Source organism: Ipomoea nil, unplaced genomic scaffold (genome assembly GCF_001879475.1).
Source record: "Ipomoea nil cultivar Tokyo-kokei standard unplaced genomic scaffold, Asagao_1.1 scaffold0679, whole genome shotgun sequence".
In the NCBI taxonomy this organism is placed as follows: domain Eukaryota; kingdom Viridiplantae; phylum Streptophyta; class Magnoliopsida; order Solanales; family Convolvulaceae; genus Ipomoea; species Ipomoea nil.
Window position 1 is genome coordinate 449,521 of NW_017617107.1, and position 26,617 is coordinate 476,137.

General features: G+C 35.1%; 4 protein-coding genes across 10 annotated transcripts in view; 3 read left to right on the plus strand and 1 right to left on the minus strand.

The window, feature by feature from the left end:
- LOC109174996 (F-box/kelch-repeat protein At3g23880-like) overlaps window positions 1–3,230 on the plus strand; it is a 19,012-nt gene extending 15,782 nt beyond the window's left edge. The window contains exons 2-3 of one of the 2 annotated variants that reach the window (XM_019324253.1): window positions 2,239–2,250; window positions 3,001–3,230. The gene's annotated coding sequence lies outside the window, so the exon portion shown is untranslated. The remainder of the gene's footprint in view (window positions 1–2,238; window positions 2,251–3,000) is intronic. The other variant, XM_019324254.1, reaches the window with a different exon arrangement.
- The window catches only part of LOC109174993 (nuclear pore complex protein NUP62-like), a 25,176-nt gene extending 8,351 nt beyond the window's left edge, over window positions 1–16,825 (plus strand). Inside the window, exons 2-11 of the mRNA XM_019324239.1 lie at window positions 8,866–8,896; window positions 11,256–12,815; window positions 13,330–13,420; window positions 13,640–13,718; window positions 13,873–13,995; window positions 14,258–14,335; window positions 15,303–15,406; window positions 15,622–15,709; window positions 15,816–15,908; window positions 16,460–16,825. Of these exons, the coding sequence (XP_019179784.1) occupies window positions 11,282–12,815; window positions 13,330–13,420; window positions 13,640–13,718; window positions 13,873–13,995; window positions 14,258–14,335; window positions 15,303–15,406; window positions 15,622–15,709; window positions 15,816–15,908; window positions 16,460–16,555 (2,286 nt within the window). The 5' untranslated portion in view covers window positions 8,866–8,896; window positions 11,256–11,281 and the 3' untranslated portion in view covers window positions 16,556–16,825. The remainder of the gene's footprint in view (window positions 1–8,865; window positions 8,897–11,255; window positions 12,816–13,329; window positions 13,421–13,639; window positions 13,719–13,872; window positions 13,996–14,257; window positions 14,336–15,302; window positions 15,407–15,621; window positions 15,710–15,815; window positions 15,909–16,459) is intronic.
- The window catches only part of LOC109174995 (pentatricopeptide repeat-containing protein At4g19890-like), a 40,212-nt gene that overhangs the window by 6,380 nt on the left and 7,215 nt on the right, over window positions 1–26,617 (plus strand). The window lies entirely within an intron of this gene.
- Window positions 18,122–19,050, minus strand: LOC109174999. Of its 2 annotated transcripts, XM_019324258.1 has the most exons (3): window positions 18,933–19,041; window positions 18,535–18,894; window positions 18,122–18,420 (listed from the first exon to the last, which is right to left on the minus strand). In XM_019324258.1, exons 2-3 carry the CDS (start codon window positions 18,881–18,883, stop codon window positions 18,383–18,385), a joined length of 387 nt encoding a protein of 128 aa, XP_019179803.1. In that variant the 5' UTR covers window positions 18,884–18,894; window positions 18,933–19,041; the 3' UTR covers window positions 18,122–18,382. The 2 variants fall into 2 exon arrangements, with proteins under 2 accessions (XP_019179803.1, XP_019179802.1); XM_019324257.1 differs by having other exon boundaries at window positions 18,535–19,050.

The window sequence follows — 26,617 nt, forward strand, 5'->3', positions numbered from 1 at the left end:
TACTTTGACTGAAGATTTTTATGCAATTTTACTCAACAAGATCCCAAAGGAATTAAAGGAACTAAGAAATTTTACTTTACCCCGTCTTAAAGGTTATTTGTATGTAGAGAAGATTTTGGCTGATTTGCTAGTATTAATTTAATGCCTTACATTCTATTTTAAAAATTAGGGTTGTGGGAGTCTAAACCAACTTGTATGAGTACTCAATTGATTGATAGGTCTATTAAGCTAAGTATCCTAGAGGCATTATTGAGGATGTGTTGGTCAAAATAGATAAGTTTATTTTATCTATACAAAGTACCTTGTGCTCAGATGACACCTATGTGACTCTCATTGAAGGAAGGTCACAGGATCAAACCCCGGTGGTGGGGTATTGACTCTTTAGGCTGCAACAGATTGAGAAAGTATAGAACACTTAATGATAAGTGCTCAAATGCACTTATTTATGTTAGGAACAAGTGTTATGTTTGAAAGTTAGTTCTCCAATTCTTTTTATTTTCTAGACTTAGGAATATTCACAATGTAAATCTGAAAGCTTCACTTAGAGCCTTAGAGGATGAACTTTACTAACCGAAAAGTTAAAAATCGGAAGGTAAACTAAGTTTGAAAAGTAACTTTGTTAGAAACAAGTGTTATGTTTGAAAGTTAGTTCTCCAATTCTTTTTATTTTCTAGACTTAGGAATATTCACAATGTAAATCTGGAAGTTTCACTTTGATGATGAACTTTACTAACCGGAAAGTTAAAAACCAGAAGGTAAACTAAATGACCTTTTGGAAGTTACTGTGCTATAACCTTCTGAGGCTAAACTATCCTAAGGTTACTTTTCAAAAATAGAAACAATATATGGCGGGAAATTTGAGCAAAAGCAACCTGTGCAATACACATTGGTCATTATACAATTGGTAATAGACATTTGAATTTGTTCCATCCAACATACATATTCAAATAGGTCTATAAATATCCCCATTCGAAGCTGAATGATGTGCTAGTTAACTGAAAGTTGTTAAGAGAGAAAAACATACGAGAATACAAATCCACGACTAGTGAGAGAGAAATCTCAAGAGCTAAAACTTCATGTTGGAGAATCAACAACTCTTGTGTGATCAACCAACACTCTATACTTTGAGAAGTAGAAAGGGGCGGAGTAACAAGTGGTGTATACCTGTGAATTGAAAAACTTAAAGACTTGAGGCTGTCTTTGTGATCAAGGCTCAAGTTCTTTTCATTGTACTAAAGTGATAATAGTGCAATCTTCCTAGGAGTTATAAGAGAAGAGTCGAGTAGGCTAGTTTTGCTGGGCCACGATCCTTTTCTGTCATGCAATGTTCCCTTCAATCTGTAATGTCAGAGCCTCTAACCGAGGGATTTCATATTGATTATCCCATGAAAACTCCCCATAATTCAGTCTGGATAATCGGTTCTTGCAATGGGCTGGTTTGCATTGCCATTGAAGAGAAATATCTGTTTATATGGAACCCCACCACTGGAAAATTCAAGAAAGTGCCTGATCCTAGGGTTAAGTTGAAGCCCGGGTTCTATTTCATGTATGGATTTGGGTATGATGAGTTGAATGATGATTATAAGGTGGTTGGGGTTTTCTGTATCTTTCACACCACTAACTCATGCGAGACTGAGGTTATGGTGTATAGTATGAAAGGCGATTCTTGGAGGAAGATTGAGGATTTGAAGGGTGGGTTTTTATTGAATGAAGCAGGTAAATTTGCCAATGGCAAGATTCATTGGGCAGTGTCTCCTTTTGGTGCTAGTAATGGCTGGGAAATTGTTTCACTAGACCTCGCTAAGGAAACGTATGGAAAGGTGGAACGGCCCGATTTCGGAGAAGGTAACTCGGATTTGACATTGGGAGTGCTTTGTGGCTCTCTCTGTGTGCTCTGTCAGTACGAGAAAGCTCACATGGATTTGTGGGTTATGAGGGAATATGGGGTGAATGAGTCATGGACTAAGATGTTCACCATTCCACCCTTGGATGATCATTGGAACAGAACGTTCTCTTCCCCGCTTTGCATATCCAAGAATGGTGAAGTTGTACTAGTGCTTGGATCAACCATTGTGGTTTTTGATCCAAAAAGTAAAGCACTTCGGTATCCCGAGATTACTAACTTCAGTGCTGTTCTTGAAGCGGATATCTATGTAGAAAGCTTAGTTTCACCTGCTGCTGATGGTGATGGTGAAGCTGGAACGCCCGGAAGAGAACAACATCAGTAAAGAAGGCAGAGACTAATCAAAGGTATTCGGACATTCATCTCTGATTGTTAATTTCGTAAGAGTTTGATATCTTCATGCTTATCACTTTTTGCATAAAATGGATGTTCTCTTGAGGACTTAGTTGTTTGTATAATGGCAGTTAGTTATTGACAAAATTAAGCTCGACTAATACTTGATAATATATTATTGTTCTTATAGTATGTTAGGATGAATAAACAATTTTCAGTGATTTTTTCTATTGATTTTTTGAGAAGTTAGCCCATTTTTCAGCTGTAGGTAGTAGGGTGGAATGAGATGAAAGTATTTTGCATGGGAATGATTATGCTAAGGATGAATAATGGGATGAAACCTTATAAAATAAGAGAATAGGGGTATTCCAAACCCATAGTAATGTTTTAAAAACCAGTTAACCAAACAATAACAATCACTTTCATACCCATACCTGAGTGTTAAACCTGCCAACCAAACACACCCTTAATACTGTCTCTTTTTCTTGGTGGAGTCCAGACTGAACTCTGAAGCATATCAGGTAAGATAAGCGTTAGTTGATAATAGTTACAGTTGAGCGTCATTTTGGTTCTCTTATGACTGACATTTAATATGGCATCTCCATTGTACTTTGTTGCATGTTTATTACACTAGGGTTGCACATTTATCTTTTCCATCATCGCGTTTGGCTTACTCTTTTCGTATCTTGACTATTCCTAGAAGGTTCAGTTGGCAGAACCGTAAAGTTCATTAAACTTCAATTCCCTGTTTTCTTTTTATGTAGTCATTAATGCTACATCTCTGAGGATGGAATTGGCTACCTGAAATACTGGCAGAAGGCGTGACTTAGCTTTCTGAGTTCATGGAGGGCTTTCTAATCATCCTGCATCTTTGTGTGTGAATCTGTGTTTTATATATATATATATATATATATATATATATATAAAGCTGTAGATAAGTTGCAGATGTATGATGAATGTAGGACATCAACATGTACTTCTTTATGGGGTTGTTCTTAACTGGGATGTTTTCTGAGAATTTGATCTGTGAATGCATTTCATCTTCTTTTCTTCCAGTTCTAGGAGTGTAGAATTTGTGTTTGATGCATCATTTTGAGGTGATTATAGGGTTGATATCTGGTATTGGCATGTCCCCAAGTGTAAATTGCTTTCTTGTGTTTGTCAGTAGAATTTATGAATGGCAATGAGGCAATGGCTCCGCACCACCCACTTTCCACATGGCACTGATAATAAAATTCCTACACCATCTTTGTCCCACACGGATTTTGCGGGTGCGGGTAATATCTAACTTGCAATTCTTTTTTTTTATTTATTTATTTATCTGAGATGAGGGGATACCCAAAACAACTACTCAAAGCGCCCTACTCAAAACGCCCTGACATCCCTTGATGACTCAATAATTCTGCGTGGAGAGGAAGCACCGTTAGGCGACTCTCACTTTCAACCCGATCCAGAGCCACCAGCTCCATTAACTCTGGCGGAGGTGATGAAAAAAGACGAAGCCCTCTCTCGTTCATTACATCCTGCGATGCCATCTTGTCAGCCACCATGTTCTGCTCTCTGTAAATATGCTCATAATGTACTTCCAAAAAAACTAGCCGCTTCTTGTATGCACAGTCAGCCAATGTTGTGATTTTGGTCCTTCCATCCGCCTTCCTTGCGCAAACATTCCACTACGTTCTTAGAATCGCATTTGAGAATTATCCTCGTGGCGCCAAAATTTTTCGCCATTCGTAGCCCCTGGAGAACTCCCCATGCCTCAGTAGCTTCAACAGAACACCTTCCAATTTTGTAGGAGAAACCCCAACACCACCTGCCATCCTCAACCCGAAGCACACCACCACAGCTCGCTAAGCCCCTTTGTTTGCAGCACCCATCAACATTAAGCTTCAGCCAGCCCCTCATCGGTATCTTCCACGCCATCGAAGTGGTAACGGCAGAGGGTGGTTTGTTCATAGGTTTCCATTTTTTCTTGAAGGCCCTTGCCACTTCATTGTCATATTTCTGGAGCTAAGTGATCTTTTGGTCTAGAGGCATAAGGTTCCCGTTGAAAAACTCGTCATTCCGCCACCTCCACAGCCACCATAACCTGCATGCGAAACGCTCAGGCCAACCCTCCGAGAAGCCATTTTTAGCATCTCCTTGTAGATTTGTCTTGAGCCATTCTGCCCAGTCCAACCTACGCAGCTTCTCGACCGTTCTCCAATGTAAAGCCGCCTCCCAGATGTTTCTGGTCACCACACATCTCCGAAACAAATGATTTAGGTCTTCCCTTTGTCCTGCACAACGAAAACAACATGCATTAGAAGTCAGATGGCGCCTTTCACGGTCAGCATTCGTAAAGATCCTCTCATGTCGCACTAGCCAGAGGAACATAGAGACTCTGGCCGGCACCCGCAACTTCCAAATCAGCTTCCAAAACTTGTCTATATCGCTAGCATGACCTTCGGTTATCAACCCATACGCAAATTTCACCGAGAATCTTCCATGGGCATCCGGGCTCCAACCCCATTCGTCGCACACGTCTTCCCTCACTAATTCGAAGCCTACAAGTGTTTCTAATTCCTCCCGAGGCAAATTCTGTTCCAAATTTTCCCACTTCCAACCTCTGGCCTTGTCTAAATATTCGTCAACATTTGCGTACAGCTCGGGAAGACTGAGCGGTCGAAGAAGTTTCTCGTACAAAGAGTATGGATAGAGCCATTTATCCATCCAGAAGCGGGTGTTCTCGCCATTACGTACCGTACGCATGATGCCCTTTTCTAGCCATTCACTCGCAGTGGACATACCTCTCCATACATTTGATGAAGTCTGTCTGCTAGAAATGTCCATTCGAGCACCAACCTGGCATTTGTATTTCGTTGCTAGGGTGGTTGCCATAGAGCCTTTGATTCCGTCCTGAATCTCCAGCAGAGTTTGGTCATGGACGCAATGTTCATCTCATGTAGTTTCTTTAGACCGAGGCCACCATTCGCCCTTCCCGTTGTAACCAAATCCCAACTTACTGGACTCATTTTGTTTCCCCCTGTAAGCTCATTTCTACCCCATATAAAGCGTCTGGTCATTTTTTAAATTTCATCGCAAATTCCTTTCGGGAGTGCTGCGGTCTGCATGGTGTAAACCGGGATAGCGTTCAGAACAGATTTCTTTAATGTACTCTCCCAGCAAGCGACAGAGTTTTGGCCTTCCACCCTTCTAACCTATGCGCAATCCGTTCCAAAAGGCCAACATAAGTATTGCAAGTCACCCGACCATGGATGGATGGCACTCTTAAGTACACTTAAATCTAATAAAAATTTTATAACTATAATTTAATTATTGCATGAATTCTTTTTATAAGTCAACAATGTTAGTCTTTAATTTGAATTAAAATTGTGTTGGTAGTATAAGTTGTATTAAGTATTTAAGTGTTTGCAAATTGTGTTATTTGTGTTGTCTTTTTCATAAATAAACAAAAAAAACTAAGACAATTAGATGTTAATGCAATTGAATTCCCGATGCACTAACTCATAAAGAAGTTTAATTCATTATACATTTTTAATTATAAAAGATACATAAACATATATAATAAGTGAATATTAATAACAGAAGTATTATAAATATATATATATATATATATATATATATATATATATATATATATATATATATATATATATATATAGAGAGAGAGAGAGAGAGAAAGAAAGAGAGAGAGAGAGGGAGGGGGTTACACTCCTGTGCGAATGATTTGTCCAGGAGAGAAGTGCGAACGCATCTCAAAAAATACACCAGAATGAAATGCCAAAAAATACACCACAAAAAAAAAAAAATACATCACACATAATGGTGTATTTACGATCACTGTGTGGTGCATTTATGCATACCTAATGGTGTATTTAATAATATATATATTAAATACATTATGCAATATGTTGGTCAAATATACTCATACAGTCATACGTTATAATTTTCATTATTTTTTTCTACTATTGTTACAATGCACATGTATCCACCATATATTTTCTTATCTTCTTCAACAATAATATAATATATACACATTATATATTGAAGTTATATGTTAATTATTTCATAAATATAAAAATTAAATTTCTTAAAATGTTTTACATTATTGTTATTGTTATTATTATTATTATTATTATTATTATTATTATTATTATTATTATTATTATTATTATTATTATTTACAATAATTTAAATATATAAAATCTAAATAAATCTAAAAATTTAATATAAAATATTAATATTGGGCACTTAATTTTGCGAATCGCGCATATAAAATACTAGTATATATATAAGTGCGGGTGCGAGTGCGGGGATATCTTCCCAAACACTCGCCCCCATACTCGCGCGGGTATCCCCAGACCCATTATTCAAATCATGCGGGTATTTTAAAACCTATTGGTGCGAGAATGCAGGGAACCAATAAAGTGCGGGTAGAATTATCATTCCTAATTTGTGTTTATGTTCAGCAACTTAAATTGAATCGGAGTTGTCATCCTTCTTTCAATTTCACTAAGGTTGAGTTTGGTTGAAAACTTGTATATCTAAAAACATAATAAGCCTTAATGAAAGTTATATCCTTGATTTATGTCCCTCTTTTTGTATGCAAATAAATGTGTACATTTTACTTTAAATGTTGTACATTCCAATGTTATTACACAAAATTATCCTTACACCGTTATAACACCGTTAATTTTTAATTCTAACTTTAATAACACATCATTATTACCATACACCTATATCTATCATATCTTTTTCCTATTTTTAATTATCATTTTATTAAAATCATTATATATTAATTTAATACTTACTTATATTTTAATTAAATTTCTATGAATGATAAATTATATATGTGTGTGTACAAAATACATATATTATTTGTATATATATCATTCAATTTATAATTTTTAATTATTTGAATTTATCAATGTTTTAATATTGTGCATGAATTTTTGCACATCGTGTGTACACAATGCTAGTCTTAATATATGATTTGATTCCATTATCACGTTTGCATACATATTTTTACTATCTTACAATTCTTACTATTTAATTCAAATCTGTTATCATAAAATTCATTACCTTTCTCTTCCATTACTTTTCAACATTACACTAAAAGATGAGAAAGAAAGAAAAAAGGTTATTGCTCATACATTCAATATGTACTACATATTTTTATTATTTATTTATTTATTTTAATTTTAGTTCATATTTATTTCCAAACAAATAGAATTCTTCTACTAAACCTATTATATTTACCAACCAGTCTTTGATTTCAAGGGTGGAGGGACTAGGGATTAGGGAAGTGTTGAAAATGGTCACATGGGTGAATGTGAGAAATGGCAAATATGTTGAATTTTGGACCACCAACAAGTCCTTTTAGAAGGTATGCTTTGTTAAAGTTGTCAAAGCGTCCTAACTTAATCTATGACGAGCCATGATAAAAGTCGTTAAGAATTTAAAATTTACGAGTTGATTATTTTTAAAATAAATTTGTATTTATTTTTAATTTTTTAAAATACATTTGTATTTGTTGGCAAATTATACTATGGACTAGGTTCATATTGCATTGTAGATATTGGTCAAAAATAACATTTGAATTATGTAATTGCATTATGTATTTATAGTTAACAAATTATTTATCTAGCTAGTTTGACCAACAATTAGTATTAGCTGATTATAAAAATGTGTTTGATAAATTAATTAATTATTTTTAGCTGATTACATATATAATAATACTGTATATAAGAACATGAGTATTTTGTGATATATACTTAATTCTTAAATTCTTTTATAATTTATTGTTATTGTATTATTCGTATTCAGATTTGGAGACGAAAAATTATCATTCTTCAAACCTTTTTCATTTTCAGATTAAAGACAAAAGAGGGTGATAGAAGAAGAAGACAATCATGACTATCACCCATCACTACGTTCAACATTTAAAAATAAATTGTTTTCATTTCTTTCTCTTTATATATAGAGATAAAGGAGGGAAGAAGAAGAAGGCAACTATGACCGTCCATAACTGCCGTTAACTCTATATATATAATACAATTCTTTCCCTTCTTTTTCTCCATATTTGGAGACAAAGAAGGAGGCGGACATGTCCGTCATCTTTGATTTTTATTTTATTTTAATATTTTTTTTGAATACTACTGACTCTATTCATTATAGTATCTGTTCAAACATACTTTCTCAACCTAATATTTAAAAAGAATGGCATGTTAATTATTACGTAAAAGGTTACCGTGTTTGTTTGAGCTTGAATGTACAAAAATTAGGAATTGTTAGATTTAATTGTAATTTTTATAAATTTAGATTTTATTTAATTTTAGAATAAAGTTTAAGGGATCGATAATCGATTTGACCATTTTTTCTAAAATTAACAAAAATATTATTTTTTTTTTCAAAACAAAAAATTAATTGATACGGTTACGGTTAGAGTTTTGAGTGAAACAAACAAAATTTTAAAAACTAAAGAAATTGCCGCTACCAGCCTACCCTTCGCATATCGCATATCTCTACTCACCCAGCACTCCAATCGACGCTGCGACGTCGGAGGTCCATCGCCGCTCAGTCAACCGTCGTCCAGTTCGTCGCCCATCTGCTCCCGTCGGCCATCGGTGTCGAAGTCTCATCGTCTGCGTCGTCGCAGTAAGCATCGCTGCTCAAGTTTTCTGTTTCTACTTTTTAAATTTCTTAAACCCTAAACCCTAAAAATTTTCCCAATTTCCCTTCGCATTCTTGGACTGGCAGGAAGCTTTGTGCTTGTTCAATCCTTGTATAAATTATTTATTATTAATATTGTATCAATATTCATTATTAATTTTGTTTTTAATACATGAAGTTATCCCATTTGGTTGGTTCCCCCCCTCCCCTCCCATGTTTTTCCCTCTGCACATCTCCAAAATATTCATCAGAAGTTACCTTGCTTCTTGTTGATAATTTGAACTTCTACATCGATTGTGGTTGTTTGACATGAAGCTAGGTTTTATCTTTGAAAGATTTGCTTCAAATGAAATTTTATGGCTTGGAATATTTTCCTAGTCCTAGAAGGAATAACCGAATAACTGCCGTTGATGGTTTAATTGTAATAGAAAATTAATATCTTGGTTCCTTGTTCCTATAATAATGCTGTGAGCCTGTGACATAACTCTCTTAATGCTAATATGTTGTTTTATTTTTTTTTCACATAACATAGTCTAGGCTTTCTGCTTTCAAAACTGAAACCAAGTTCCTTGTTAGCATTGTAATAGAAAATTGTAATAGTTTAATTGTAATAGAAAATCAATATCTTGGTTCCTTGTTCCTATAATAATGCTGTGAGCCTGTGACATAACTCTCTTAATGCTAATATGTTGTTTTATTTTTTTCACATAACAGTCTAGGCTTTCTGCTTTCAAAACTGAAACCAAGTTCCTTGTTAGCATTGTAATAGAAAATTGTAATAGTTTAATTTTAATAGAAAATCAATATCTTGGTTCCTTGTTCCTATAATAATGCTGTGAGCCTGTGACATAACTCTCTTAATGCTAATATAGTAATATGTTGTTTTATTTTTTTCACATAACATAGTCTAGGCTTTCTGCTTTCAAAACTGAAACCAAGTGCAAGCGGTCATATTAAACCTAGCATTTTTTGTTTGTTAGACCACGTTGTGTTTTGAGAAGACCCTAACGGTAGGAGGTACCTTTAAGTCCGTACCATACTTAGACTCGCATCGGGCCGGCCCAGTTAAGGGGCGAAGTGCTGATCAGATTGGTTTTTCCGTATGAGAGGGGGTTTGAACTCCCGACCTCTCTTAAAGAATGGGAGTGCACAGTCACTTAGGCCAACCAAGTTGGTTTAGTACGGTTAATTATTCATTCCTTTAAAAAAAAATCGACTCAATGACCCCTTTGTACATCCAGAATGAGTAGAGCACTCAAAACGGGCCCAATCCATCGAGTGGCCCGTTTAACCCGGATTTTAGATGGATTGACCAGGAGAAACCCAACCCGTTTTCAAACATGGGCCGGTCTGAGTTCGGTACATTTTTCCTTGACCCGTGACGGACCAGCCCATACGGGTTGGGCTGACCTATTTTGACAGCTCTAAGAATATGAGGACTATTGACTATATGTATGGTATGAAGAAATGGTTGGAATCTCTTAATATAAACAGGTTCTTTGATTTGGATGTAACATGGATGGTGGTTGTTTTAGGTTGACAGTTAGCACTAGGATATGTTAGCCAAATAATTTAAATATTATGCCACCCTAAAGCTGAACTTTTGTTGTTGTATTTGGATGCAAAAACTTAGTGTATTGTGGTTTTGGGTTTCATTCGAACTTTTTGAAGCATTTCATGGAGTTTGATTTAAAATCTCTATAGTTTGATTTGGTTTTGTAATGTATGCATTGGACATGATTGTCTTTCATATGCATTTTCACGTGTGTAGTTGATTCACTTAATCAATTTCTTGCTTGTTTAATGTTTGAATATAAATTAGTTTGCAACCAGAGGAAACTGTTTTGTGTGTTATGTACCTTCATTTATTCTAAAATTTATTTGGAAAAGCCTTTTTTTTTTTTTTTTTTTTTAAATTCTTTTTATTTGTATCCTGCATTTAATGTTGAGTATTTGGAATGACTGATGATTGAACGCATTGACATTAATTGAATTTAGCAACCAGTTTTTGAGATAATGCCAAGTTCTTAAGACCTGATTAGTCATTAGTGTTTAAGTGTTTTTAAAATTAATAATTTTTAGTTTAATTTATTTCTGGCATTCTTGTCTGTCTTTTTAGTTTAGTGTTTGAATTCAAATGGCTAAAGTACACAAATTCTACATTTGTTCTGCATACTTCACAGTCAAGTTATAGATCTATATAAAACATGGTTATCCCTAGCACTAATTGTAATGGTGAATCTATGCCCTAGCTTTCTGCATTTTTTTTTTTTGTTTTAATGAATTTATTTGCAATGCTTCTTAGGTGTACTTCACTTATTAATGTTATACACATTTTCTGCAGGTGTACTGACTTCTAGTTCTAGTACAATGGCCACGGGCTTCTCTTTTTCCAACTCTTCATCATCTTCCTCACCTTTCTCCTTCACCTCAACCCCTAGTGCCGCTGCCACCACCTCATCCTCGTCCCCATTTGGGTTTTCTATGTCAAACCCTAGCTTCAGTACTTCATCCACCAGTTTCGGATTTGGCACTGCCTCTTCTGCTGCCACAACTTCATCTGTTACTACTGCTACTACTTCGCCATTTGGACCTAGTGTGGGTATCACTCCATCCATATTTGGAGCTAATTCCAGTTCCGGAGCATCAACAAATTTATTTGGATCTGGCGCTTTTGGTTCATCTGCCACCGCAGCTTCATCTGCTACTACAGGTTCTACTTCACCATTTGGATCTGGCGTGTTTACCACTTCCAATGCATTTGGAGCTTCTTTGGGTTCTGGATCTTCAACAAATTTATTTGGATCTGCTTCTTCCCTCCCGACCACAACCTCCGTTAGTTCCCCAATGTTTGGAGCAACTTCTTTTGGAGCTTCTACACCTTTTGGGTCTTCCTTGGGCTCTGGATCCTCTGGATCTTCATCTAATTCAGGTACAGTGCCCTCTACTGTATCACTGTTTGGGACATCAGCTCCTGCTTTTGGTGCATCATCAGCTTCGTCAACCCCTGTATTTTCGGTATCTTCAGCTTCAAGCTCAGCTTCTTCTGCCTCCGGTTTTCTGTTTCCCCCCACAGCAGCTGGCAGTTTGGCATCATCTTCGTTTTCATCTACAGGCGTTGTGTCTTCAGCACCAACAGCATCATTTTCCAGTGCTACCACCCCAAGCTCAGGATCTTCTGCACCATCATTTTCTTTCCCAACAGCTTCCACCACAAGTTCAGCATCTTCGGCACCAGCATTTTCTTTGCCCAACACCTCAAGTGTGACTTCAACGTCTTCCATGCCAGCATTCTCCTTATCCAGTGCTTCAATTTTGAGTTCGACAGCATCTGCTGCACCTACATTTTCATTTTCCATTACTCCTGGCTCAAGCTCCTCAGCATCTTCTGCATCTTCATCACCCTTCTTGCCCACTTCAGGCTCAAGATTTTCATTTTCAAATGGGGCTGGAACTGCTTCAACCACTTCAGTTTCTTCTGTCACAATTCCTAGCTTGAATTCATCGTCTTCGGGTATATCTGCCTTTTCATTTGGGACTTCATCTAGTCTTCAAACATCCACATTAGTGTCAGCTACCTCGAGTAGTGTAGCTTCAAAGCCTGCTGCTTTAAACCTTTCAACTGTTTCATCACCTCAGTTTTCAACAGTTACTACAACCACCAGTGCCTCAATTCCTGCTGGTAGTGTGGCATCTTCTGCTGCTTCCAGCACTGGCTTGTCTTTGACATTTCCTGCTGTTGCTGGTTCTTCTTCTTCAGCTACTAGTGCAACTTCTATTTCTGGTTCTAGTACCATGAATGCACCTTCATTTACTGTTCCTGCGAGCTCTTTTTCAATGTCTTTAAAAACACCATCAACTGCTCCATCTTCACAACCGCAGTCAACTTCATTACCAGTCCTTGGTGAGTTTTTTTGGGTAATAAATTAGTCTGGGATATAATCTTGCTATCTAATTCCTATAGTAATATCATTGGTGTGCAACTTTTAGATTTGTTGTGTTTACTCTGCAAACAAGTTCTCGATATAATATAAGACATTGTTGTACAAACTACAAATGACTGGTTTGTATGTCTGCAGTTAATTCTGTAACCATATTAAGATTTTATTAACGTCTCATAAACTGGAAAATAGAAGCAGACTGGACTGAACCAATCTCGTTAGTGAATGAATGCTATTTTGAACTACAAAATATCCTTAGAGCATAATAAAGATTATATAAAAACTATATACTAACATGATCTTCAATCTTTCATGCTGCTTCCTGGAATTTGTAATGATTAATATATAGTGTATTCCTCCTTTTTCATTCTTAGCCTTTTGTATTTCTTTTGTTTCCATTCACTTATGTGTAGTGCTTCTTTGATGCAATTCAAATATTCAATTTTTTAAAATTCTTCTGGTAAACCTTTTCCTCAGGTGGACTCACTTCTAGTTCTGCTGGTACAACTTCAGTTTCCACTTCTGCTGCTCAAACATCATCTGCTCCAATAGCAACAACTAGTAGTGGGTATGCATGGGGCTCTACCCAATCTAATATCTTTTCATACTCAGATTACTCAAACTTAGGTGTGCTTACTGAGTTCTAATTGTATAGTAAAGAGATGATAAACAAACCGTGAAACCAGTTTTAGGCATCTTTTCCTATTGTATATATTTTAGAAGACTATCTTTACAATATTGGACCTGATTGCTTTGCTTTCTTCTGGTTTGCCACTTTCTCCTACAGGACTACACTGAGTACAAGTGCTGCAACAGGGACCTCACCTAAGTTACCATCTGAAATTACCGGAAAAACTATAGAGGAAGTAAGTTATCAAATATCAAATTAGACTGGTATTTGTTGTGATATCAATTTATCTAATACTTGATAGCATTTGGGTCGTTTCCACGTGTTTTGTGTTGTTGTATAGAGCTGTCTAAATAGCAAACATGTTATTATGTGTTTTTTGTTTCTGGAAGGTCATCAAGGAATGGAATGCAGAGCTGCAGGAGCGCACGACAAATTTCCGAAAGCAAGCCAATGCAATTGCTGAATGGGACAGGAGGATCTTACAAAACCGTGATATCCTCCTTAAGCTTGAGGTTTTATATTCTTTAGTGTAAATGAGAATTGTTAATGTACTTAATGTAATGCCAGAATGCAATAGACTGGAGATGTAAGTTGAAAATCTCCATACATGTGCATTTGGTATGGTATCTATAAAACATTCATCTTTGGCATCTTATCATCTCTTTCATCATAACTAGGCTGGACAAAGTATTGCTTTAATATGGTGCGATCTCATCTAATTGTGTGGTTTTTGTGGAATATTTCATTCAATGTCTGCACTTTATTTTGTGTCAGAGTGAAGTTGCAAAGGTTGTTGAGACACAGGCTAGCCTAGAGCGACAGCTTGAGTTAATTGAGACACATCAAGATGAGGTATGTTAGTAGCGGGGTTCTCCTATATTTATCTTTTGCATCTTGAGTTCCTGAAACCTCTGCATTGCTATCAGTGTTGGAGATGTCTATATATATATATATGCCATTGTTCAAGTGAGTCCACCCCTTCCCATGAGTCCGTGTGGACAGATCTGGTCCATTAAAAGCTAAAGATCAATGGTCTAGATTTTCCCAACTGTGCAACTGTGTAATTGCATAGTATCAGAGTTGCACAGTTGGAAAAATCTAGACTATTGATCTCTAGTTTTTAATGGATCAGATCTGTCCACACGGACTCATAGGAAAGGGTGGACTCATTTTATCATGATTATATATATATATATATATATATATATATATATATATATATATATATATATATATATATATATATATATATATATATATATAGGGGTAAGATCAGGTGAAAAGAGGTGCCCAAGTAAAAAAAGGGATGAAATCTAAGCCGTAGCCGTTGATCTGGTGTCCAGATCAACTCCTCTAAAAAAGGAGATTTTTTCAAACTTTGTACTATAAGCCTATGCACTTGATATTATATACTTCGCACTTTCAAATTAGTTTAGGAAAAATGTGGTGGCATTTTTGTAAATATCTCTAACTTTGAAGTGCATAAGTTTTATACTACAGGTGCATAAGTTTATAAAATGGTAGTATAAACTTATGCTCTTGTAGTATAAAACTTATACACTTTGTAGTATAATTGTATAAATCTATGCACCTCAACTTCGAAATTGTTCTGGACCAGATCAAGGGCTGAGATCTCACCCCATTTTTTTTTTACCTGAGCGCCTCTTTTTATTTGATCCAATACCTATATATGTATGTATGCATGCATGTATACCTGTGGGTGATTGGCTTCACTGATTGATTGCATTCAAGCTGCTTGTGAATTTTTCATGGAAGGTTGGCGCTATTTCAGAAGCTTATTTGTTTTATCTGCTGTTAGGTTGACAAGGCATTGCAGAGTATGGAAGAAGAAGCTGGACGGATATATAAAGATGAGCGTGAAATGCTTCTTGATGATGAAGCTGCATATACAAGAGATGCAATGTGAGTTTATAAGGCAATACTTTGTTTTGTAGTTCATATTTTAGCTTATTTTGTGGACTCAAAGCTTATGGATATATGGACCTGTCAAACTCAATACCTAGTTTTCCAGCATTTTGTAATTGGAAAACCTTTCTTTAATGTAAAGATGTATTCACTGGTATCAATCAAGTATTTAATAACATGGTTATCACCTATCATTTTGGCATTTATTTTAGGTATGAACAGGCAGAATTTGTAGAGAGGGAAATGGAAAAGATGATGGAGCAGATAAAGTCGATCATTAATTCTCTTAATGCAAACCAGGTCCCATACCTCCCATTTGATGATTTTCTTCCGAGGACTTTGTTTCACATTGGTATCTTGCATGCTGACTGTATTAGATGATTATCTTTCTTTCTTTATTGTGTAGGGTGGAGAACTAACTGATGGCGTGAATCCACTTGATGTTGTTGTCCGCATTTTGAACAATCAGTTGAGTTCACTGGTCTGGGTTGATGAAAAGGTAATAACTATACATACAATACACGCATATTATTTGTGCCTGGTTTCTTTGAAATTTGTCTTTTTTACTTTTCCCCGTGGACTGCAAGAATGTTTGTTGTATACACTTTTTCATCCATTGAATAGTTCTCTTTGCATCGGATGGCATATAACCGGCTCAAACCAAGAAGGCTAGGCCACTCTCGTTGGGAGTCGAACTTGTAACCTTGTGGTTACCAAATTAATTTGGCTCTGATCTATCTACTTATTAAATCATCATATGGTGGTTCGATTTATTGAGTATCTAATAAATATGCAGAGTTATGGCATGCCATTCCACATTATTTGACTCAACATTTGGTACAAATACAACTTTGCATTGTGTTCTCATTCGCTAGAAATTAAGCGTGGGTGGTTAATTGAGTGCCTTGAAGTTAGACATTAATGTGGAAAGTAGGGAATCAATCCCATTGTTTTGGCTGTAATATAGTTATTGAATTCATTCATTCGTTTATGCTGTTAGTGTTGATAGCAGCCCGCCTAACATCCGTGGCTGTTTGCAAATTTGTTCAGGCCGAGGATCTCTCTTCACGTATTCAGAAGCTTGCAAGGCAAGGCTCTTCTGCAGATCGCGGATTGACAGGACCGCGGTTTTTGTTTACCAATTGAACAAAGTAGAAGCTTTGTCCAAAATGCATAATAATTCCGCCCCTATTGGCTATTGAGAACGCATATGATCATTGTTCGTCCTTGCAGCCATTGACTCTTTTTACTTCTTATGTTGTAGTTTTGGGGTTTCCCCTTCAAAAGGATAGTGCTTCGACGAAATGCTATTTTGTACTCCGTAATCTGTACTTGTAACGTCACTGACGGCTATGTTGCATGGAAATTTCAAGAGTCGTTTGGTTCAGGTAATATAAAATTATTGAAGTAATATGAGTATTATAATATTATATTAGTTTGTTTGGTTTAATATATTATTTTGCTGGTAATATTGTTCTACTCTAAAGTTGATGTGATGATAATGTTTTACTTTTATGTGATTATCTTCATTTTCTTAAGTAATTTAGAATTTAGAATTATTTTAAAATATTTTAATTGTCCTGTCAACCGATTCTTATATTATAAAAATAATAATAATAATAATAGTAATAAATATATAAATATGTTTATATAATTAAATATACATACACACTCTGTATATTTATATAAATAAATAAATATACACTGAAAACACACCCAACCATCCCCCACCACCACCAACCACACACTTTGTAATTAATCAATGAATTTAATTTAGGAAGATAATGTGGGCATGGTTGGCACTTTATGATTATTTGATGTAATTGGCAAGAATCAAATGAGTTAATAGTTCGAGTCGTAGGGTTATTTTTTTGAATGCAATTAACTCTAAAACATTGTTGTATAGGAGATGTCACTACATGCCTTCTGAGCACAAAGTGCTTAGCTCGTAAGGTTATTTACTTGTTTGTTTTTTAACCGAAGTGGTCATGTGAGGTGACTAACCATACATGTCTAATCCCGTTTGCTGAAATATTGTTACCTATATTGAATTTATGAAAAGTTAAACATTTTTTTAAAAAATATTCTTTTTAAGGTGTATCTGAAATAGTGAGGATTGGAGTGATTAGAATGGTAGTTAATGGCATAAGCTCAATAGCTCAACAATGGTGAAGGCTTGAAGACATCTTAATTAGCGGTTCAATTCACAAAATTAGTCCAATCAAATAGTCATTAGATATAATTATTATAGTAGTAGTTACAAATGAAATGAGGAAATTAATGGGTGATTATCCAGCCATTAAAAAAATACAAATCATTCCCCACTAGGGCATCAAGATCCACAGAATCCACCATGATTAAGGAACATACATTATTTTCATCTCCTCACCATTATATTATAATTCTTTAAAAGGTCAAATTTCGCTTTTAGTCTTCAACTATTATGATATCGGTCATATTTAGTTATGCTCGTTTAAATTTTGTCACATTATATCATTAACTTTCAACCTCTATTGTCATTGGAGCTAGCTTGTAATAGAATGTTCACATTTACCTCATGTAGTGGTTTGATACTATTTTTCTTGCATTTAATTGGTCTTAGACGAAGAATCTAACGAAGGATCAGATTGAGTGTGAAATCAATAATCAAGATAACTAAATTAGATAATTTTTAAAGTTAATGACAAAATTAGGTAAATGTGCATACTGGAGGAACCAAATTAGTATGAGAACTTGATACTAAAAAGCCCATGCAATGCTTCTATCCTCCACAACAAAATGAATATATGATATATACTCTCCACTTTTACATGTTTTGTATATTTGATGGAAAGAAGAATGTGGCATTAAAATTACCCATAATGTGAAATAGATAAAAATGATTTCTCATACAGATGAAATGAGCATCTGATTTAGTATCAGATTGGTTTTTCAATCTTCTCTTATGGTTGTGGTTTGATTTCTGTTTTTGCCTCAGAAGCAGCTGTATTCTTCATTTGTATTAACATCTTCTGTAGATGAAATAATGCATAACATCATTATAAATTATATATAATTATCAGGCAAATAATAAGAAGTTGTGAAAGCAAGATCAGATCAGAGATGATTGAATTTTGGTAACAAACCATTTTGTTCAAGAGATCCTTCCTTGCTGGCCTGTGCTCCATTTTCCTTTTCTTCCACTTTGGCTGTTTTATCAATTATTGTCTCCTTTGCACCATTCTTGCTTTCCTTCGCCTCGAGGGCCTTTTCGTCTCCGCCTTTGCTCTCCTTTATAATATGAATAATATTATTGTCACCCTTTTGAGGAGCAGATTGAGGTGGGTTCTTGGTGGCATCATTATTTGCAGGTGTTTCTGGTTGTTGATCCAATGGGGGTCTCTCCTTCTGGGAATTGGTTCTTGAAGAGGAAGATCTCTTGGTAATGGCAGTGTTAGCTGTTGCAGTGGCATGCTTTGATTCCCCACAACCCATAATTATATTGAATTGGTTGCTTCTTAATTGCTTTCTCTCTCTCTCTCGATCTCTCTCTCTCTCAGCCTAGAGCCTAGAGGGAGATCGAGAGAGGAAGAGTTTTGAGACAAAGAAAAGAATTAAAGAATGAGAGATGAAAAATAATGGTGTTGTGAGGTTTGTTTTCACCCTTTTGTTTTTGGAGGGTTGGGTGTACTTTTATATTTGGAAGAGGAAGCGCTTGTTTAGTTTTTGAGAGGTGGAGATGCCATCAAACTCCATCTTTCTTATTTATTTATTTTATTATTATTATTATTATTATTATTATTATTAGAGTTAATTCCAGCATTAGTCCTCTGACTATCATGATTTTCCATAATTAGTCCTTGACTTTTAATTTAGACAATTTAAACCCTTGACTATCAAAAAGTTTCCAATATTGGTCCTTCTGTTATAATGTTGTTAAATGAACGTTAAAATGAGGGTTAAAAAAGTCTTTTTATGTCCCTTGCGTATAATACATCATGTATCTCCTCCATATACGCTATTAAACTCCATATACGGTTTAAAAAAAAAAAAAACAAAACCTTTGTATCTGCTCTCTCTCTCCCTCGGCTTTACCCACCATCACCATCTCTCTCTCTCTTTGGCGGCAAGAGGCAACCCCATCAATGGCCACCAAAGCTATCGCCACCTCCATCCTCACTCTTCTTCACTCCCCCTCAGCTTCATCTCCCCCTAGCCTTAAATTTTCTTTCCTTGCCAGCAATCACAGAGAACCACAGTAGTTTAAAAACAGAGATGGTAGTGGATCCGGCGAAACAGAGATGATAGCAGATCCTGCAACATCTTCTTCTCCTCCGGCGAGATCGGTCAACAGAAGGCAAGCTCCGGCGTAGCAGGTGGGCGGTGGCTGCTGAACCTTCGTTTTTGCTCCTCCCTCCCTCTCTCGTCAACAGCAACGACGGTTGGCCCTCTTCCCGGCGAAGGCAGCAGGTCCGACGACATCCATCTCCGGTGAGCAGCGACCTCCATCAATCGCGTATACGCTATGGATGTTAGATCTTCGTCCACCGCCTTGGGCTCTCTCCTCGCCGGGGGTGGCGACGGCGGCACCGGGCTCGGCGGCTCTTTCACATCGCCACTGACGCCGTATTCGCAGTCGCATCCACCCATCACCCACGCGTCCTTTCTTCTCTCTCCTTTTCCGCCATGGTCATAACCGCTTCCTTTTCCCCGGCGGTGAGGTCGGGAGAAATCATACGCTATGGATGTTTTTTTTGTTTTTGTTTTTTCACGGTTAAACATCAATAATTTCTTTCTTTCTTATTTGATCAGTAGCAATAAGAGCCATCGTGTGACCCCAGTCATGAAAACATAACCAAACTAAAACTCTAGGAATCAACACCCATATCCATTGAAATGTCTAATCAATTGAACACACTACAAAATGGATTTTAATGCATTTACAATAATATGCAGCAGAGCTCTCCTCCCACCTTTTTGCTACCCCCCCCCCCCCCCCCTCTCTCATCAAAGTATAAAAAAGAAGCTTTTGACACTTTCCTGAGTTTCCTCTTGCACACCTCTATATCAAAACCTTGTTCCTACGTCTGTTTGGAGTAAGAAGAGGAAGGCACACACTTGTTGCGGAACATCATGTAGCCGAGAGGCAAAACGACGCCGGCCATCATGATGGCGGCTCCAATCACGTACCTCAACAGGCTCGGCGGCTCCACCTCCAACACTGTCACCATAGGTAGTGGCGTTTGCTACAGCTAACACTGAGATCAGCTACCGAATCGGAAATACAGATTCTACGGAGATTGACCGGAGAAGAAGGAAGTGTTTTTTGTTGGAAAATACGTTAAGGGGTTAAAAGACAATTTTAGCCTTCATTTTAACGTTCACTTAACCACATGATAACGGAAGGACCAACATCGGAAACTTTTTGATAGTCAAGGGTCTAAATTGTCCAAATTAAAAGTCAAGGACCAATTGTGGAAAATCATGATAGTCGGAGGACTAATTCTGGAATTATCTCTTAATAAAATGAACTTAATAACATACATACTCATAATTGATTTATTGACCAACTAACAAATAAAGACATAATTCCCCACCATTAGTTGGACATACTAAATAATTAACTTTTGGTTCCAATTAAAGTCCAACTAAATAATGAAGATATAATTCCCCACCATCGTTGGACATACTAAAATAAAAATACACCTTCCAAAACCAAGTTAGAATTTGGCTCAAAAGATACATTTTATTATTAATGGAATCCAAAAGATGTATGTCAAATCACGTAACTTACTACAGTTAGTCCGAAGAACCGAGCAAGATTCGTGAATTAATTAATAGAAGTTGCTAAATTTTGGGAAGTGACTGAATACATGTTTTGCCAATGCAAACCATGAACCTTAGAATTATAATTGAACTAAATTTATAAATTCTAAGAATTGTGATAAAATTATTATCTAATGGGTTAAGTGATTTATTGACATAAAACTTGCCTATGGGCTAAAGTTTTAATTCTATTAAATCTAATTAAGAAACCCTTATGATAATATTTTATCTCAATTACTAAAGAGCCAGAAGAATCTAGTAACATAAAACTTGCCTGTGGGCTAAAGTTTTACTCAATTAGATCCAACTGAAAAATTTTATTTATGATGAAACAACTATCAAATGAGTTGAAGAATCAAATGATATAAAACTTGCCTGTAGGCTAAAGTTTTATTCAATAAGATTCATTACTCCCCATTATGATAAAAAAAAAACTTAAGAGATCATGTTCCTTTTCTTAATCCCTGTGGGCAAATTAAGAAATATGATCTAAAGTTTACATCATAAAACTAAACTTCATGATAGAATTGGAAATAATTTACAAATAACCATAAAGTAAATAAATTGATTTATTTCTATCGTCACTGATAAAACTACTAAACTACATTCCGATACATAATTGCATGTGGGCTAAATTATGACCGTAGTCCAGTATTTCATCCTGATTAATTATACAAATATAACAAAATTGCCTGTGGGCTAAATTTCATCATATTACATACAATTAATCACAAATGATATGTCTAAAATTTTATGTGATCAAAATAAACCGCTTAATATATAATTTTAACAGATTAAGGATGCTGTGGCTACTCTCAAACCAAATTAAAATTATAAGATCACTAGACAATTATCAAATTCTTGCCTAAACTTTATGTGATTAAAACTTAACAATCTTAGGTAGCTGAATATGCTGTAGCTATTCCTTAATTAACCAAGATTGAAAACTTAAGAGACTTCAGTAAATTAAAGATGCTTTTGCTATTCTTTAATGAACCGAAATAAAATCACATTGGCAAGAAATACTTAAAATTTTGACAAACAGATTATACCAGATTGTGATGGGAAAATCTAAATATACTCCAAGGAAATGTGGTTAGAGACTAAGTCTCACTGAAAACCAATTTCTTAAATAGAGTATCAATTCAAGGAGACTGGTGGCACAAGATGTTCTTAAGTCATGGCCATTAAAAATAGTATGTTTCCCCGATTCATATATACTTAATGTATAACTGTTTGGGGGTAAGAACCTAAAACTGTAGGGTATACACCAGAAAACTGTAAAGTTCACCTATGATAAAGCTTAAATGGTGAACTAAAAATAGCGGACTAAAAGTGCTTAACGTCAGACACTACTGCAACTGAAGTTTATGCATAAGTCCAACTTAAACAGGAACTAATATAATTCCATCTCAAAGTATGCATTGCTAAAGGCATAATAAAATTGCATAATTTAAAACATAATATTATGCTTAGGACGAATATGCATAAAATTAAACATTAAACTCATATACTTCAAATAAATTGCATAACTTAAGACAAATTTACAATATGAGATTTCAAAGTATAAACTTAATATTCAAACACCAATGAGTCCAAACCAAAAGAGACCCAACATTTTGAATAATAATGTACTGGATATATACTTTGAATTTTTAAACTGTAAGACCATGGTAAAATGTTTTAATGCATGAAGATCAAATTCATGAGAAATAATTGAATTTACAAATTCAAACAATATCAAACCAAAAGGATATGCTATCATTTGTAAATTAAAATCTCACAAGCCCTAATTGCATAATTAAACTTAATATTATGCACTTAATGTGATCGAATGCATAAAACAATCTAAAGAGTATGAACCAACTAAAGAATATGAATTTAAACGAAATATTCATTTATTCATACTTAACCAAATATGGACAATCATAATTCAAAGACCTAAATAAATTATGGAATTAATGGCAAAAGTCAATTGCCTAGAAAATATGTTTTTTCAAAATTACTAAATTGATTCAAAATCACTCTCCATAATCCAGATAATAATATTATTATTATGAATGGCAAAATTGCAAATAATCAAAATAGCAATAAATAGCCATAATAATATTATCACATTATGTACGAGACTAAATATGAAAAAACAATGGTTAAAACCGCTAACACTTATAAATGTTTTCGGATAAAATTTTGAAAACTTAATAAAATTTGAAGTCCAAAAAATATTAATGTCCAGAAAATTATTTTTCGAACTGGAGTATTGTCACATAAATTTATTTGGAAACAGTTCAAGGTGCATAACTGAATACCATAACAATATTAATGTCATTATTAATTAATTAATTATTAATAGCAATAAGTAACATTATAATCACTATTAACATTAATAATAACGACAAACTAAAGTATGGTAATGCATTTTTTAATGTTTCCATTTTTCTAAAAAATAAAATATGTGACTAGTCCAAAATAGCGGTTAAATGTAACTATAGCACTAATTATCAATAATAACCATAAAAGATAATTAATGGCTAACCTTAATGATGCAAACCGCATCTGCCCTTTGCGCTAACAACGATGACGATCCACAAGAGAAGAAAAGACTCCAGAATTCTCCCAATCTTCATTATCGGTGTCAATAAACTCGATGCAGCGTCCAATGGTACGTTAAAAAATTTATTGGTAGGACTTAATTACCAACATTAATAGTCATGTAAAATGAAGTGGTAATCATGCCAATGTACCAAATATAGCAGATTACCATTAATAATTATTATGGAAAGTAATAAAATGAGATTAGCCCCTAAACTTAATAACAGTAATTAATAATGCCAAATTTAGCTTAATAAGTGGCAAAACTGTAATTAAGGGATGTCAAATACTTAATCTCAATTTTACCACATAATAATTAATCATGACTATTATGATAGTTAGAGAGACTGAAGTTAGGTAATAACCAAATTACCATTATTCTAACAATATACCAACTATATTGCTTTTGCCATAAAATTAAAGATTTAATATTATCAAGACCCTGAAAAACTATTGATAGATTAAAAATTTAATCAACTTAAACAATAGTTATAGTTCTTAATGGCCAAAATAACAATTAAATCCTTAAATTCTTAATGTCTCTAAACAGGCCGAGACAATAATTATAGCACTTAATCACTCAAATTAGGCCCATAAACCTCAATGACCCAAGTGAATTATAACATGAATAAAAAATGGTCTAAGTACTGAAATAGACCCAAAACTTAATATTATTACCAACGATGAATACCAAAATATGGTAGTTAATAATAATTAAAACTTAATAAACATGTTATAAGGTGCTATAATTATTATTAAAATATCAATCAAAATGGTGGGATCCATACTTTCATGACCCAAGATAGGTCTCAAATAGCTTGTTCAAAATAGGTTCTAAAGTCCCAGAGACACATAATACTAAAATGTGCTCAAAATTAATGGGAAACCAAAACAAGCTACCTTAATAGACCATAATGTCCAAAATTGGCTTAAAGATCCAAAATTGAATGATATTTTAATAATGAATTTATGAGTTAATAATATGCTAAATCCAACTTTAATGCATGCTATTATGAATGTATAATTATAATAACAAAATAATTATTGAATAAATATACCTAGCATGCTTTGATTTTGCATATTAATATATTATTAACCCATAAACTCTAAATAAATTGCAATACTTTAAGTAATTAAATATAATCTCAATATTAAATTAAAATTCAAATAGCAAATTTAAATTTTAATATTTGTCCATAATTGAATAATAATTTAATTATAAATTTAATGCCAAAATTAAGTAAAAACTGAAGGGCATCAATATTACAAAACAAGCAATTACCATACATTTACCATTTGCCAAAATAATATACAATATTAATTAAAATAATATAAATATGGTAATTTGAAACTAAATAATTACCATTTAACATAATTAATACGTAATATTAAATAAAGCAAATATTAATATGGTAAATAAAGGAAAATTGCCTTTTGATAAGAAAACAAATGTACCAGTTTTCCTTTTCCAATTAATCACCGGAGAACAAGCGAAGCAGCAAAGAAGCAGGGAAGGTACCGCCATGGCGCCATCTCTGATCTCCGTCTCTCGCCGTGAACAACTCCATGTCGCGCCGTCGTTCTCCGTTATTGATTTCCTTTTCCAACTGAATTCGGCATCACTGAAGGAGGAAGACAGAGATCTTTGGAAGAGAGGCCGGCCGGAGACAACACCGCCGCTCCCACCATCTCGCTGTCCACCTTCTCTCGCCATCGCAATGCCAATGACCAAGCCGCGCCGCAACGCTACCCACCGCCGCGACGACCGGAGTCCAAACACCGGCGAACGATCCTCGTTATGCCGAAAGAAAAAAAAAATTAAATCCGGCGTATGACAAAAGAAAACCAGGCAGTAGAACAAAAACATGCAAAATTTCGAAAAAAGAACATGTACAGTAAACTTTATGTACATAAACTTAATATTAATTTTTCGAAATAATTTTTGTGTCTAAAGCAAAACAATCAACCAGACAGAGATTATACAGGTTCTGATACCAAATGTTAGATATAAATAATCTAACTATAATAAATCATAGGATACAAGAAACCTGACCTCGTATGAGAGCGGAAGCGTAGCCGTGTTGATCTCCCGCCATAATTGATGTTCCTGTTGTGTTGCCTCTTAACGGTAGACCGTTAGCCATGTATTGCCTCAGACCTGACTCAGAACCCTAGATGGTGTATTGGATGGTCATGTTCTTGGTGACTGTTACCAACGCAAACAGCTTGAAGTCGTTGATGAAAGGCGGTAGCTGTACTTGTACTGAACATGGAGGTTGTTTGAGGTCAGACAAAGGGCCATGGAACCCATCAGAGAACCAGTAGTGAAAAATCAAAATCTGAAGCTACGGAAAGAAGACATTATTTCTAACCTATCTACTGCTAAGTCCAAAACCTGTCTGCGAATTTGTAGCAAGAATGCAAGTAATCTAGTATGAAGAAGATGAAAATTCGGTTGCAGAGCATTTCCTGAGAATGTAAAGATCCATGTTTTGTCCCTCATCATTCTACATCTCGATAAGCTTTCTTAAGCCTCAACAAACAACGAGCATTAATATGTCGCCGGAAAAAAAGTTGCAGGGCAGATGGAGAGCTGTATACCTTATACCTACCTCATTTGGAAGTGGGTTTCCATTCAATGGTTCCGGCGAAATTTATTTCCATCGCGTTAACCTAATCTTCGACAGCGGGGAGTGGAGGAGTTATCAGAATCGTTGCGCTTGTTGGTGGCAGATTGGAAAGCGGCTTCGATTTCTAGGAGCTCTAGATCAATGAAAGGATGATCCCAATCGTCTAAACCAGGCATCGATG